Source organism: Corvus kubaryi, unplaced genomic scaffold (genome assembly GCF_017639235.1).
Source record: "Corvus kubaryi isolate FWS band 111438036 unplaced genomic scaffold, C.kubaryi_AGA036_p1.0 37398, whole genome shotgun sequence".
Classification (NCBI taxonomy): domain Eukaryota; kingdom Metazoa; phylum Chordata; class Aves; order Passeriformes; family Corvidae; genus Corvus; species Corvus kubaryi.
Genome location: NW_024581137.1, coordinates 53771738 through 53784183, shown reverse-complemented (window position 1 = coordinate 53784183; position 12446 = coordinate 53771738). Strand labels below are relative to the sequence as shown.

General features: G+C 39.7%; 1 protein-coding gene across 8 annotated transcripts in view; it reads left to right on the top strand.

Annotated features, from left to right (window-relative positions):
* The window catches only part of LOC121671600 (sodium channel protein type 5 subunit alpha-like), a 215225-nt gene extending 202989 nt beyond the window's left edge, over window positions 1-12236 (top strand). For all 8 annotated transcript variants that reach the window (XM_042043575.1, XM_042043574.1, XM_042043573.1 and 5 more), the window contains 5 exons: window positions 2062-2115; window positions 4283-4420; window positions 4887-4991; window positions 5479-5749; window positions 7417-12236. In XM_042043575.1, coding sequence (XP_041899509.1) covers window positions 2062-2115; window positions 4283-4420; window positions 4887-4991; window positions 5479-5749; window positions 7417-8651 — 1803 coding nt within the window. In that variant the 3' untranslated portion in view covers window positions 8652-12236. The remainder of the gene's footprint in view (window positions 1-2061; window positions 2116-4282; window positions 4421-4886; window positions 4992-5478; window positions 5750-7416) is intronic.
* Window positions 12237-12446: the final 210 nt, after the last annotated feature.

The following is a 12446-nucleotide window of genomic DNA, read 5'->3' as shown; positions in this document are numbered from 1 at the left end:
GTAGAAAATGGTGTTTCTCTGGATAGCTTCCAGGCAGGATAATATCACAAACACTCCCATGAAGATTTTGTCACTTCCTTATCCAGAGTGTAAGTGGTTACTAATTCCAGATATATAATTTCTTTTCTCAGTGTTATATTTCTTTCATTCTCAGTATCTTTTACCCTCTGCATTTGAAGTGTCCAGGGAAGCTTTCCAGATGCCTCAGAGATTTTTAATTCTCTTGCTTCTGGACAACTGGGGGAAACAGAAAATCACAGCACTTCATTCTCTTAATATTTATTTTTGTCAGATCACTTCATCATCCTTTATCACTATAAACCACTGTGCCTTGCAGGAGAGTCTCTTGTGTCTGTGTTATACATTGAGGGGTAAAATAGCTGCTCAAGAGAAAAGATTTCCTCCCAAGTGGGAGAAAAATACAGGCTGAGATCATACCATTTTGTGCCACAGGGAAAGGATTTCTTGTTTCATCCTGGCCACCCTTCCTGAACAGCACTTTGAGCTGAAAGCTCTAATGGCACCAGAAAGTCTTTCATCAGATTAGAAAGCGAACAGCAAAAAAGGGAAAATATTAGAATATGTAAGGAGTATCAGCATGACAGGTTCAAATAATTATTTGTTTTAATAAAACTGCTGATTGTTCCTGTAGATGCTTTTCATGTAAAGTGGTTTTTAACACACAGCACCATGAAAGAGATTTTCCAAAGGGTTCTGATTTGGGGGAGTGGGCTAATCTCTTTCAAGCAGTAGATAAGAATAGGTAGAACCTTTCAAACACTATTTTATATATACTTCCATGAGAAATGTCATTGGTCTCTTGTACATTTTCCTTTGGCTCGGTAGCATTCAGAAGGAATTGGGAAGGCAGCATTACCTCCAGGACTTAATATAATAATAAAGAGTTCTAAAACCACTGAATGTACCCACCTCAGCCCAACTGCCTGGGTTTCTCTTGGTAACCTCTGGCCAAATTCCTACTGGCATTATCTGGAATTGTATGCCTACACAATAGGGCAAAATTCAACTTAAGTATCAGCAGGATGTAAAAAAATACTGGGTGTGGGTCCTGCATGCATACCAGTGTAAATCTGATTAAATCAATAAATCTAAAAATGCCTCATTAACTGCTCACACTGACTTAGATTCAGGATAAGTCTAAATGGGTGAGAAGCGAAATGAGAAACAACCTCAGAGAACCCATGAAAAGGCAGTGGGGCTCAGGCCAGTCAGTCCTAATGCCAGGTGTGCTTGGCATCAGGCTGTGTCTAATACGAGGCACATAATGAGACCAAGGAGTTATGGGTTTGCTACAGAAGAGTAAAAATCACTTCCATGTGTTTCTCCTAGGAGTGCTGTCACTGCCCTTTCTGCACAGAAGGTTCCAGTAAGAGACACTGACTTCTGTGGAATCCTTCCTTCTTTAAAAAATTATTTTTAAAAAAAGCAAACCACACTTGACTTCATAAAGCTTAATAAAAGAAAATCTGAACAGTAAAGCAGATTGAGTTTCCAGGGCCAGGCTCACAGCAGGTGTTGATTGCCTTTGCTTCTTTCAAGTCAGCTGTGATTTATGCAACTCCCTGGGCTTTTATATTGCCCTGGTTTAGAAAAGGGCAGAACCCAAGCTTCAGCAGGATATGGATGGGATCCAGCTAACCTGGTCCAAGGCTTGTGCAGGACCACATTCTTCAATGTTATGTGCAGCCATATCTCTTCATTACTTGAAATTTTTAAGGTCAAAACATCCAGAGATTTAATTGTCATGTTTTCTCTCCTTCTTAAAATCTCTTCTAAAAACCTCTCTTTTATCCCTGCAAGTGCAGAAAATCAAAAACATAAATGAGAAAATCCAGGAGAAAAGCATTCTGGAATGCATTTAAATATCTAATATCTAAATGAGCATAAACTCAAGGATCCATATTAGATTGCAAGGCAGGCAGTGTATTAATTGTGAAGCACATGCTCAACATTGCATTTCGAAATTTCATCAGAGAGATTGATATCATTTGAGGATGTACTTGTTTAATATGCTTATGTCTTATGTGGGATTTTTTTCAGGCCACATTTAAAGGCTGGATGGATATCATGTATGCAGCAGTGGATTCAAGAGAGGTAAGTCTCTGCAAGGAAATAAATAATGTCCTTTTCCATTGCCTTTTGCTGCACTGATGATGCTTAACAACAAACACAAGAAAATAAAATACATGCAGGTTGCCAGTCCCTGCCTTACTCTGGCTGGTACAGTTGCAGACCCTCATTGTAGCTGTACTGAAGCATGATGACCCTGAAATTAAAGCAGATGTAGGCTGTAGTCCTACACAATTGATTGATCTGTTCCTACTGCAAAACTCCCAGCACAGAGAGGCACCACCAGAGTGAGTCCGAGTCTACCAAAGACTTAAATTGTCCCCTCTGTTTCTTCCCCTCTCCCTGTTTATTGCCATATTTTCCAACTTCTGATGATAACATGTCTTTTAAAGTGCTGGGTTTAAATTGAATTCGCCTGTGAGACAAATACTAAACTCTCCCTACACCCTCACCTTGAGCAAGTGTCTTTTCTGCATCTAGCAGCTCCACTGAAGGTATGTGGAGGAGCTCCTGGCAGACAAAGAGGGTAGTGTGATCTTCCAGCTCTGACTTGAGATGTGGTAGTGACTGATGACAGCTCAGTTCTTACCTGCATCCTGTTCAGCTTTCAGGTTGCCTTAAAACACAAACAAACAAAACCAGCATTTCCTTTGCTACACCATGTGTGGTTTATCTTTTTATCTAGATCTATAGTATACTTTTCATCTTTTAATTATATTAGAGGAGCAAGTTTACGCTTACTGTTAATTTTTGAGGTAGCTGTCTGGTACTAGGAATTTGACAGGCTGAAGTTAGGGCAAAAGTTGAGACCTAAGGGGAGAAATGAGGGGTGGAAAAACTTCGTGGCATCATAGGAGCAGAGGAGTCCCTTGGCATATCATAGCTCATGATGGTGATTTATACTGGTACTACATGTACAGATGTATCCTCCCTGCTTCTGAATGAAACTCATGGACTACCCATAAGAAAATATGGCATTTAGGGAATGCAAGTGTTTTATTTGGCACCAGGCACTGTGTGGGATAGCTCCCTAAGACACAGGGCCCTGATCCAAGCAAACACAAAGCTTTTTAGTTACAAAAATTATGAATATCCAATATACAAATGCATATTCATAACATTAACACCTCCCATTCTCTGCTTTGTATGGAAATGAGCTTAAATGTCATTAAGCATGCGTAGTGTGTGTCCTGAATGGAGTCGGTGGTCTTGAATTGGGTCAGTGGTCCCAAAAAAGATGAAGTAACTCATCTTCCTCATTTTGACCTTTTTGCTTCTCTGAACTTTAACAATCCTAATTACTTTAGTGAGCTGTAAGTTTCTTCTTGCATGACTTTTGGAGGGGTTCCCACCAAGGGAGGAAATTGGTAATTGTCCTTGTTCCCTACACCAACTTATCAATGTTTCTATTCCTCATTCTAAGCACAGCTAAGCAAACATGCAAATGACAGATCATCAGTTATTTGGCAATCAGTTACTAACATCTTAAAACCCATTTCAGGTCTAGCTCTCCTAACTATTTTAATTAACTCTAGCTGGGCCCAAATTCCTTCCTATTCTAACTAACTTCAACACAGCTGGCCTATAACTAAAATCTTTATGTTTCTTCTAAATCTATGTTTCACAAGTTTCTGGCACCTTGTTTAAATATGGAGATGATGGGGCAAATCTGAGCACTGTTGCCAAACATGGCAGAGGTGACTTCAGGTTATCAGACTGTGTTGTTCAGTTGTACAGCAAGAGACCTTATTCCATCCCACCCATCATTTAAAAAAAAATTGTACTTATAATAAAACAGAAATATGATTGCAGTATAATTGAGTCCTACTGAAAAACACTGTATTTTTAAGTACCATTAGTTCATATAGGCATTAGGATAGTCAGAAAATTGATTCTTTTCCCCTTCTGGATTCAGACTGAGAACATTTTGCAGGATTTATTCTGGAGTTGCACTTTCTGGAGCAGTGTGATCTCTGTGGGAGTGAATGTTGCTGAAATGACCGTGGCATTGCAGATGCCAGTAGTAAACTTTAAGAGACTGAGGAGAGCTGACTGTGCTCACGGGAGTTGCAGTATTTTTCTCATGTTTCATGAATTTTATTTCCAATGGACAGCTTTGTTTCAACTGCATCAATATTTTGATGTGTGCAGAGGTGGTGTCATTTTCACATTTTCCCTTTTCCTTTTGCAGTACGAGGAGCAGCCTCAATGGGAAAGTAATTTATACATGTATCTTTACTTTGTGATTTTCATCATCTTCGGGTCTTTCTTCACCTTGAACCTCTTCATCGGTGTCATCATTGACAATTTTAACCAACAAAAGAAAAAGATAAGTAGTTCATATGCTACACATAGTCTTGTGATTGCTGCAGGGACCAAGCTAAAAGGAACAGATTTATCAGAAATGGCTTTGTCACAGTAGCCTTGAGATCAGCAGTGGCAGAGCAGCTGCAGAAAGCACCTTGTAGGACTTTTACAAAGGCACAGCTGTAGCAGTCACTGGTGTCCCTAGAGTTTGAGCATCCGGAAAATATAGGATGGGGGGCTCTATTCCCCACAGAATGCAGCAAAGCAGCTCCAGGCAGAGGGGATGTCTAACACAAAGTTGGACACAGGGGCACAGACTGGCCCGGTGTCCTCTGTGAACAAACACCACTGTCCCTCTGAGCAGTCCAACCTGATGAAAGCTACATTAAAAGGGAAATGAAATAGAAGAGGATTCCGCCTTGAACTTTGGAGGGGGGCAGAGAGGAGCTCTCTTCATCAAAAGTAATAGTGTTGTTCTCAACCTTTACTTAGGTGGCCAGGACATCTTTATGACAGAAGAACAAAAAAAGTATTATAATGCAATGAAAAAGCTGGGATCTAAGAAACCTCAAAAGCCAATCCCAAGGCCGCTGGTAAGAACATAATTCAGTTGAACTTTGTGTATCAGCTGAATGTTTATTTACTAGAATGAGCACCCTTCAACTCTCCAGTGTAGGAAGGTTTATTGCTCTCAGATGAAAGGCATTTAGTAATTACATGTTTTGATTTTGGACAATATTTGCAAATCCAGTGACCTGTGGTACAAAATTCCCACTGTTCTGCAGCATTGACTAACATTGCAATTTACATGTGCCATTTACATATGCCAGTGGCCACCTGCCTGCACTGAATAAATTCATGGCCACTGTCTTGTTTACAGTAGTTTCAAAAAGCATTAGGAGCAAATGGGTTTGAAAGCTCCATCAAAAAAGCATTCATCATCACCCTTAAGTTTATGAAGTTCCAGTCAGATGCAGTATATTGTCTGTTTTCCTCTAATTTTTGATCAATCAGGAGACAATTAAATCATCATTTTTACATGGCTCAAATTTCCTAACTAAACCTTATCCCTTCCCCCAGAACAAATACCAAGGTTTTATTTTTGATGTCGTCTCAAAACAAGCCTTCGATGTCTCCATCATGATCCTCATCTGCCTTAACATGGTTACCATGATGGTGGAAACGGATGACCAGAGTCAAGAAAAAGTGAACATCCTCCATAAAATCAACATGCTTTTTGTTGCCATCTTCACTGGGGAGTGCATCTTCAAAATGCTGGCTCTGCGACACTACTACTTCACCAACGGCTGGAACATATTTGACTTTGTGGTTGTGATTCTGTCCATCGTAGGTAGGTAACCCTGGATTTTCACCCAGACTCCAATGTTAGAAAGGCATAAAATTGACAGCCTTAAAGGGTTTGTGCAATAATACACACTTTCAATTCAGAGAATTAAATCCTAAACACAATTTTAATATGTAATTATAATCTAACATACCACTGCCTAACAATAACTGATCAGAAAAATTAGGAGGTTTATCAAACCATACGCTTAATGGTTCATGGTGATGAAACACGAACTGGCCACAGTATACAGTTAACACCAGTTCTAACAGCCAGTGACAGAGAAGTAAAAAAGCCACCTGAAAAGTGCACATGTGGATTGCTATTGCTTTGCTATTTGCTTTTTATTACAGAAGTTTGAAATAGTCCTTCAGAGCAGGTTTGGGCAATGCAGTGAGTTTGACTTTTCTCAGCCCTGTTGTCACTAGAGCTCCACATCTTCATATATCCAAGGGATGAAACTGAAAGACACAGTTTTATTGTCAGGTTGTGCCATTTGCTCTTCTGCAGCCCCAAACAGAGATGTATATTAGATGATAAAGAAGTGCAGGTCAAATGAATCTGAAATCCTGCCAAAAGAGTTTTCATTAAAGATGTAACTAAAGGAGCAACTGGAAGATGCTCAACTGATCCAGTGAGCAACAGGAGCTCAGAAATTCAACTCTTGCAAAAAAACTTTCCATTTTGAGGGAGGGGATAGGTGAACGAGGAAGTGTCGTGTTGGGTGAACAGAGATGTCTCATTGCCTGATGCTCCTGCTGCTCTGAACACCCTGAGTGGACTGGGGAACCTGCAAGATCCTAATGCAGATCTCTGGTGCTCAGAGACCCACCTGTGCTTTGGGGGCATTGAACAGCCTGGATTTCACAGGTTTGGGTCACCCAGGGAACATCACTGCCACACAGCTGTCACCGGATCCTTGAGGTCGGATGCTCTGGATGTGCCCATAGCAGGCACTTAACCAGAGCTGTCATGTTGCTCACAATGCTGGCCTGTGATCAGCCAGGTTGTTTCAGTGTCAGAGGCCTTGGGCCATCCCAGAGAGACCTTTTCCTGTAGGAGACAGGAGCTCAGCACAGCTCAGTGCAGATAGACTTTCTGGACCAAGTGCTGTGCTCCTGCAGGAAGAGTTTAGTACAGGGGTGCAAGCTCGGTTCCTTGGTAGTACAGCCTTAGCCCTTAGTTCCTTCCCAGCCCATCAGGGAAACCGGAAAAATTGATGAGCAAACAACCAACGAAGTGGATACAGAGCAGAAACCTGTGCTGTTCTGGTGGTGGCGTAAAAAAACCAGGCCCAGCACACCAGCATTTCTGACTTACTATTTTACAGACAAAAATATTGACATATCAGACAAATCTGCACTCAAATTTCTCAGGTGGGTGTTGGGCAAAGCTGCAGTCATCTGTGTCTTGAGCTGATCTTGGTTTCCATTACCAACAGAAAATCTTTCCTTTAATAAAACTGCCACTACCATTCTTTGCTTATAGCCTCACAACTTTTTATGGATTAAATGGGCATGAAAAGACCGACAATGCCTTTCCTTTTATTGTGGGCCTTCCAATCTGGGCAAATTTCCACTTATTTTCTCAATAATCCTGACTGATTGCTTTAAGGGAAAGCCTGGGATTATTTCCCATGCACTAACTCACTGTTTGTCTCTTTTCTTTCCAAGGCACTGTACTTTCTGACATCATCCAGAAATATTTCTTCTCTCCCACACTCTTCAGAGTCATTCGTTTGGCTCGGATTGGCCGGATCCTGAGACTCATCCGGGGAGCCAAAGGAATTCGAACTCTCCTGTTTGCCTTAATGATGTCCCTACCTGCTCTGTTCAACATTGGCCTCTTGCTGTTTCTGGTCATGTTCATTTATGCCATTTTTGGCATGGCTAACTTTGCCTATGTGAAGATGGAAGGTGGCATTGACGATATGTTCAACTTCCAAACCTTTGCTAACAGCATGCTCTGTCTCTTCCAAATCACCACATCAGCTGGCTGGGATGGTCTTCTCAACCCTATTTTAAACACCGGACCACCGTATTGCGACCCAAACCTTCCCAATGCAAATGGTTCAAAGGGAGACTGCGGGAGCCCTGCCGTAGGCATTTTATTCTTTGTTACATATATCATTATATCATTTCTCATTGTTGTAAACATGTATATAGCCATTATTTTAGAGAACTTCAGTGTAGCCACTGAGGAAAGTACAGAGCCTCTAAGCGAGGATGATTTTGATATGTTCTATGAAATCTGGGAGAAGTTTGACCCCGAAGCCACTCAGTTTATTGAGTATTCTGCACTTTCAGACTTTGCAGACGCGCTGTCAGAACCTTTGCGCATAGCGAAACCAAACAAAATCAAACTCATAGCGATGGACCTGCCCATGGTCAGCGGAGACAGGATCCATTGCTTGGATATTTTGTTTGCTTTTACAAAAAGGGTGCTAGGAGAATCCGGAGAGATGGATGCCCTTAAAATACAGATGGAAGAAAAGTTCATGGCGGCAAATCCGTCTAAGATCTCTTACGAGCCGATTACAACGACTCTGAGACGGAAGCAAGAAGAGGTCTCCGCCATCATCATCCAGAGGGCCTACAGGAGACATTTGTTCCGGCGCTCCATGAAGCAGGCATCCTACTTGTACCGGCACAGAACTTTGGAAAGCAGCATCCTGGAGAACGATGCGCCCGAGAAGGAGGGTCTCATTGCGTTCATGATGAACGAAAACTACGGCAGGCCAATAGACAAATCAGAAACTCTGTCCTCCACCTCTTTCCCTCCATCCTATGACAGCGTCACCAGGGGCACGAGTGAAAACCTCCAGCTGAAGATAACGGACCTGAGCAAAAGCGATGAGGCTATAGATTGTCTTCTCTCACCCGACAAGGATAAAGAATCAATTGTTTAAATGTTTGTTTAGAATGCTTTAAAACATTGTTTACAGAATGTAATGCTGTAACTACACAACGATTGAAGCAGCCTTCTTATTAAAAATTAGTTGCAAAAGAAACAATGGAGTTTTTACCCTTAAAATACAGGAGTCTAATAAGTCATATAACCTTTGACCCTGCTCTTTTTGACTTGGCTCAATATTTATATTTATATATGCACAGGAAGATTCTCTGCAGGGTCATAGCTGTTATATCAACGGTGTGAATAAGAATAGGCTAGACTGTAAAACAGTAAACACAGTGTATATCTATCCACAGATAAAGCCTGGCTGTATACATTCATTTAAGGTCTTACTCATATTAGTGTGTTTACTTATGGCGATGTACGACCTTGCATTCTAAAAAGAAAAAAAAAAATCACAGCTGCTGTAGCAAAATGTAACACTTACTGTATATGTTGTGAATGGTCTTTCATAAATTTATTATATTTGATATTTTTTTACTTAAAAAAAAAAGTCTCTTTTTCCATGGAGATTAATGATCCTTACACTCTTCATGATGAACTCTGAGTCAAGGTAATAGGAACTTGCGGGATCCCCATGGCTTGAAGAGGAAAGTTGTTGCAAATTGAAGTATCAAATTAGCAGCATTTAAACTGTTGATTACACTAAGCCCTCCCTCTTGGGACTTGCAACTGCACATCAGCAGAAACACACACACAAAAAAAAAAACCAGAGAAACAAATGATGTAGAAATAATGAGAGAAATGGCTTGTTCTATCCTTCAGGAAACTAGACTTCAATGGATTCTGTTTGTAAAACTGTTAATAAAAGCACTAATTTTTTAGTATGTTTCAAGAATCTGCTTTGAAATCCACAATCAAGCTCGCCATAGAAGTAGCGCATCACGTTTGTGTGTAGTGATCCAAAGCACCATCTAGGCTGGCAAAGTTTCTGTTATGGTAGTGGGATAGATCACATTTTCCCCAGGAACACTGAGCTAAGCAGCCTTATTTGGAACTCTGTGCATCAATATTACTCAAAAAAAATTACTACTAATACTACTAATAGTAATAAATCAAGGCAAACTGGGCCATGTGGAACGGCTGAGACAGTGTGATCAAGAAGGTGGGAGGGGAATTGCCTCTGGATCTGTACATAAATTTTGAAGGTTTGAATCCTTTTTACTGAAGGTCCATCTTTCATTTTCTCGGATGGTACAGTTAGGTTTCTGGGGAAGGACAAGAAATACAGGAACCAATAAAAAAAATTACTAGATAATAGCTATATCCTCATTCCTGTAGGCAAAGTAATATTTACAGTTGATGTGTCCTTCAGCTTCAGGCCAAAGAAGTGACAGTGGGGTGAAAGGTGGATGTGTGGCTGTAGAAAGGTATTAGAGGTTTTTACGTGCTAACATAGATTATTATTTATTATCCTTCAGCCTCGATAGAATGTGAGAAATTCTTTATGGAATATAGAGACATGTCCATCATTACAGACAAGTTCTTTCTTTTTCACCTTCAGACTGATTGTACTTGGGTTTGGTTGGACTTCATGGAAAATCTTGAGATTTCTGTAATGAGCCATTGCACTTTAAGGAAGAGTAGTTGTGCTTTTTCACCTTGGAGAAGCAAAGATATCAAGAATGTATTTAAGGTGTATTGTCATTAACATTTAGTTACATCCCAGGTTGTAAAGGAGTCAAAAAACCACACGGGGTTAGCAACAAGAATTAAAACAACATGTTACAGTCAAGTTTATCTATGGCCATTGTTATCTGTCCTCTAAACAAGTCAGAATATGTACGACAACACGTCAAAAGGATGACAATGTATCTGTGTAAATATGGGCTAATATATTCTCTCCATTCATTGAGAGGTGTCTCAGGCATTCACTTGAGAGTGGTCTATTGGTTACTTCAGAGGATTTGCCATCAGGATTCCTGGGGTCTATTCCTGATTCTTACTACATGATTTTTAGGCAAATAATTTAACCTATCTGTGCCTCAGTTTACCCATCTGTAAAATGGGAATAATAATACTTACCTACCTCACAGGGGTGTTGTAAGACTTTCTGATTGCAAAGTGCTATAAGGGAATGAACCATACTCTATAAGTATTATTATAATCATGCTCTCTTGCCCTTTTAACCTCATGTCTATGGTGTATAACATAGGGCTGTTCCTCTGGGCATTTTGTTGCCTTTAAATCTTGTATGTAATTAGATTCTAACTTAAGGGGACTACTCGTCGTTCCTTGAAGTGAAATCACTCTTTATTCTTTCCCCCCTCCCCACCCCTCACCTCCCCCCAAAAAAACAGAATTGCTCAAGGCTTCTCAAATTAGAGAAACTTTATACAGATTCCCTGTGTATTTATGCTGTAATGTTATTCTGACTGTACATATCACCCAGAAAGAGTATGCGATTTTTATATTTATATGCATATATATATACACACACATACGTATATCTATACATATATATGTATCTTGTGAGTTTATAGAGTGGCTGACACTCAGAGGACACGACTTACTGATTAAAATGTTTTCTCCTCAATGGGATTTATCGATCATTAGCAACAAGCTGCTGCCTATAATGAAACTGTTTAATTAGAAAATAGTACATTCATTACTTGCTGAACAAGCATTTATTGGCTGACAACTAGCAAAATTATTTTCCTTTCAAAGATTTAGAATGAAAAAAAGAAAGAGGGAAAAATACTAAGGAAAAGGAGCATTTCTCATGTGATTTCTTTTCATGTACTATGTAAACTCTTTGAAACCCAAGGAAAACACCAGCCTGCACTCAGAAGTGAGTTGTTGGCTATGCTGTTTTAACAATATTTTAATTATTTGCAATTTACATTAGAAAATATTCAACTGCTCTTCTTATTAAGAGTCAGGCCCAGTAACGAATGGAATGTAAAGAGACAATTAGCTGGTCACTGATTTTAGTAGAGAAGATCCCTTCTTTGGTCATTTCACCCTTGAATTGAACATTTTAGTGTCATTGCTGTGAGACCCTATAGTACTGATGCCATTACAAATGGTTCTTTTACCCAAAACCTCTAAAAATAAAAAAAAAAGTAATGCAAAAAATCTGAAAGAGGGTCTTAACTCTAGATGTTTACAGTGCAACTTTCTAATATTGAATTGTAAATTACTTTCAGAAACCTTTGTAACTGGAAGGTTGGTTTTCTATTGGGTTTTCTATTGTTCTGTGGCGCGTTTCTTTAGGGATGAAGAGGGAATGGTGTCTTTCTATGGTATGAAGAACTCCCCTCAAAAATGTCAAATAACCTCACTTGTAGATTTTTGTTACTGGAGATGCCGATCTGAATCGAGCCATGATACAACCTCCCAGTGCAGTGATTTAGTTTAAGACACTAACTCAATAGCTGGCCCACACTGTCTATGAGCATGGTGAGTGCTACCATTTTTTCTGTTGATTTGTTCAATAAAGTCTACCACATGAATCACTCAAGCTACAAAAAGAGCAAGGAAAATATCAGCCAATATCATAGGACATATTAAGCTGTTTGTACCTGGAAAAATTCAAGTTTATTATGTTTCTTTATTAAATAAATAAGGATAACAAATATTTCCTCTGCCTTTTTTTTTTTTTTTTTTTTTTTTTTTGGGTTATGTTATCAACATTTATGTTATTATTTCTCTGACTCTTTTTCTACATATTTGTTTGGGAAATGCATGGTGACTTTTGCTAGGAGGCTTGTTGATGAAAACCCCTCCAGTTCATCTTACATTGGAAGGCAGCCTACAGAGCATTAAAGGCTTCATCCAAAGCTTGTTG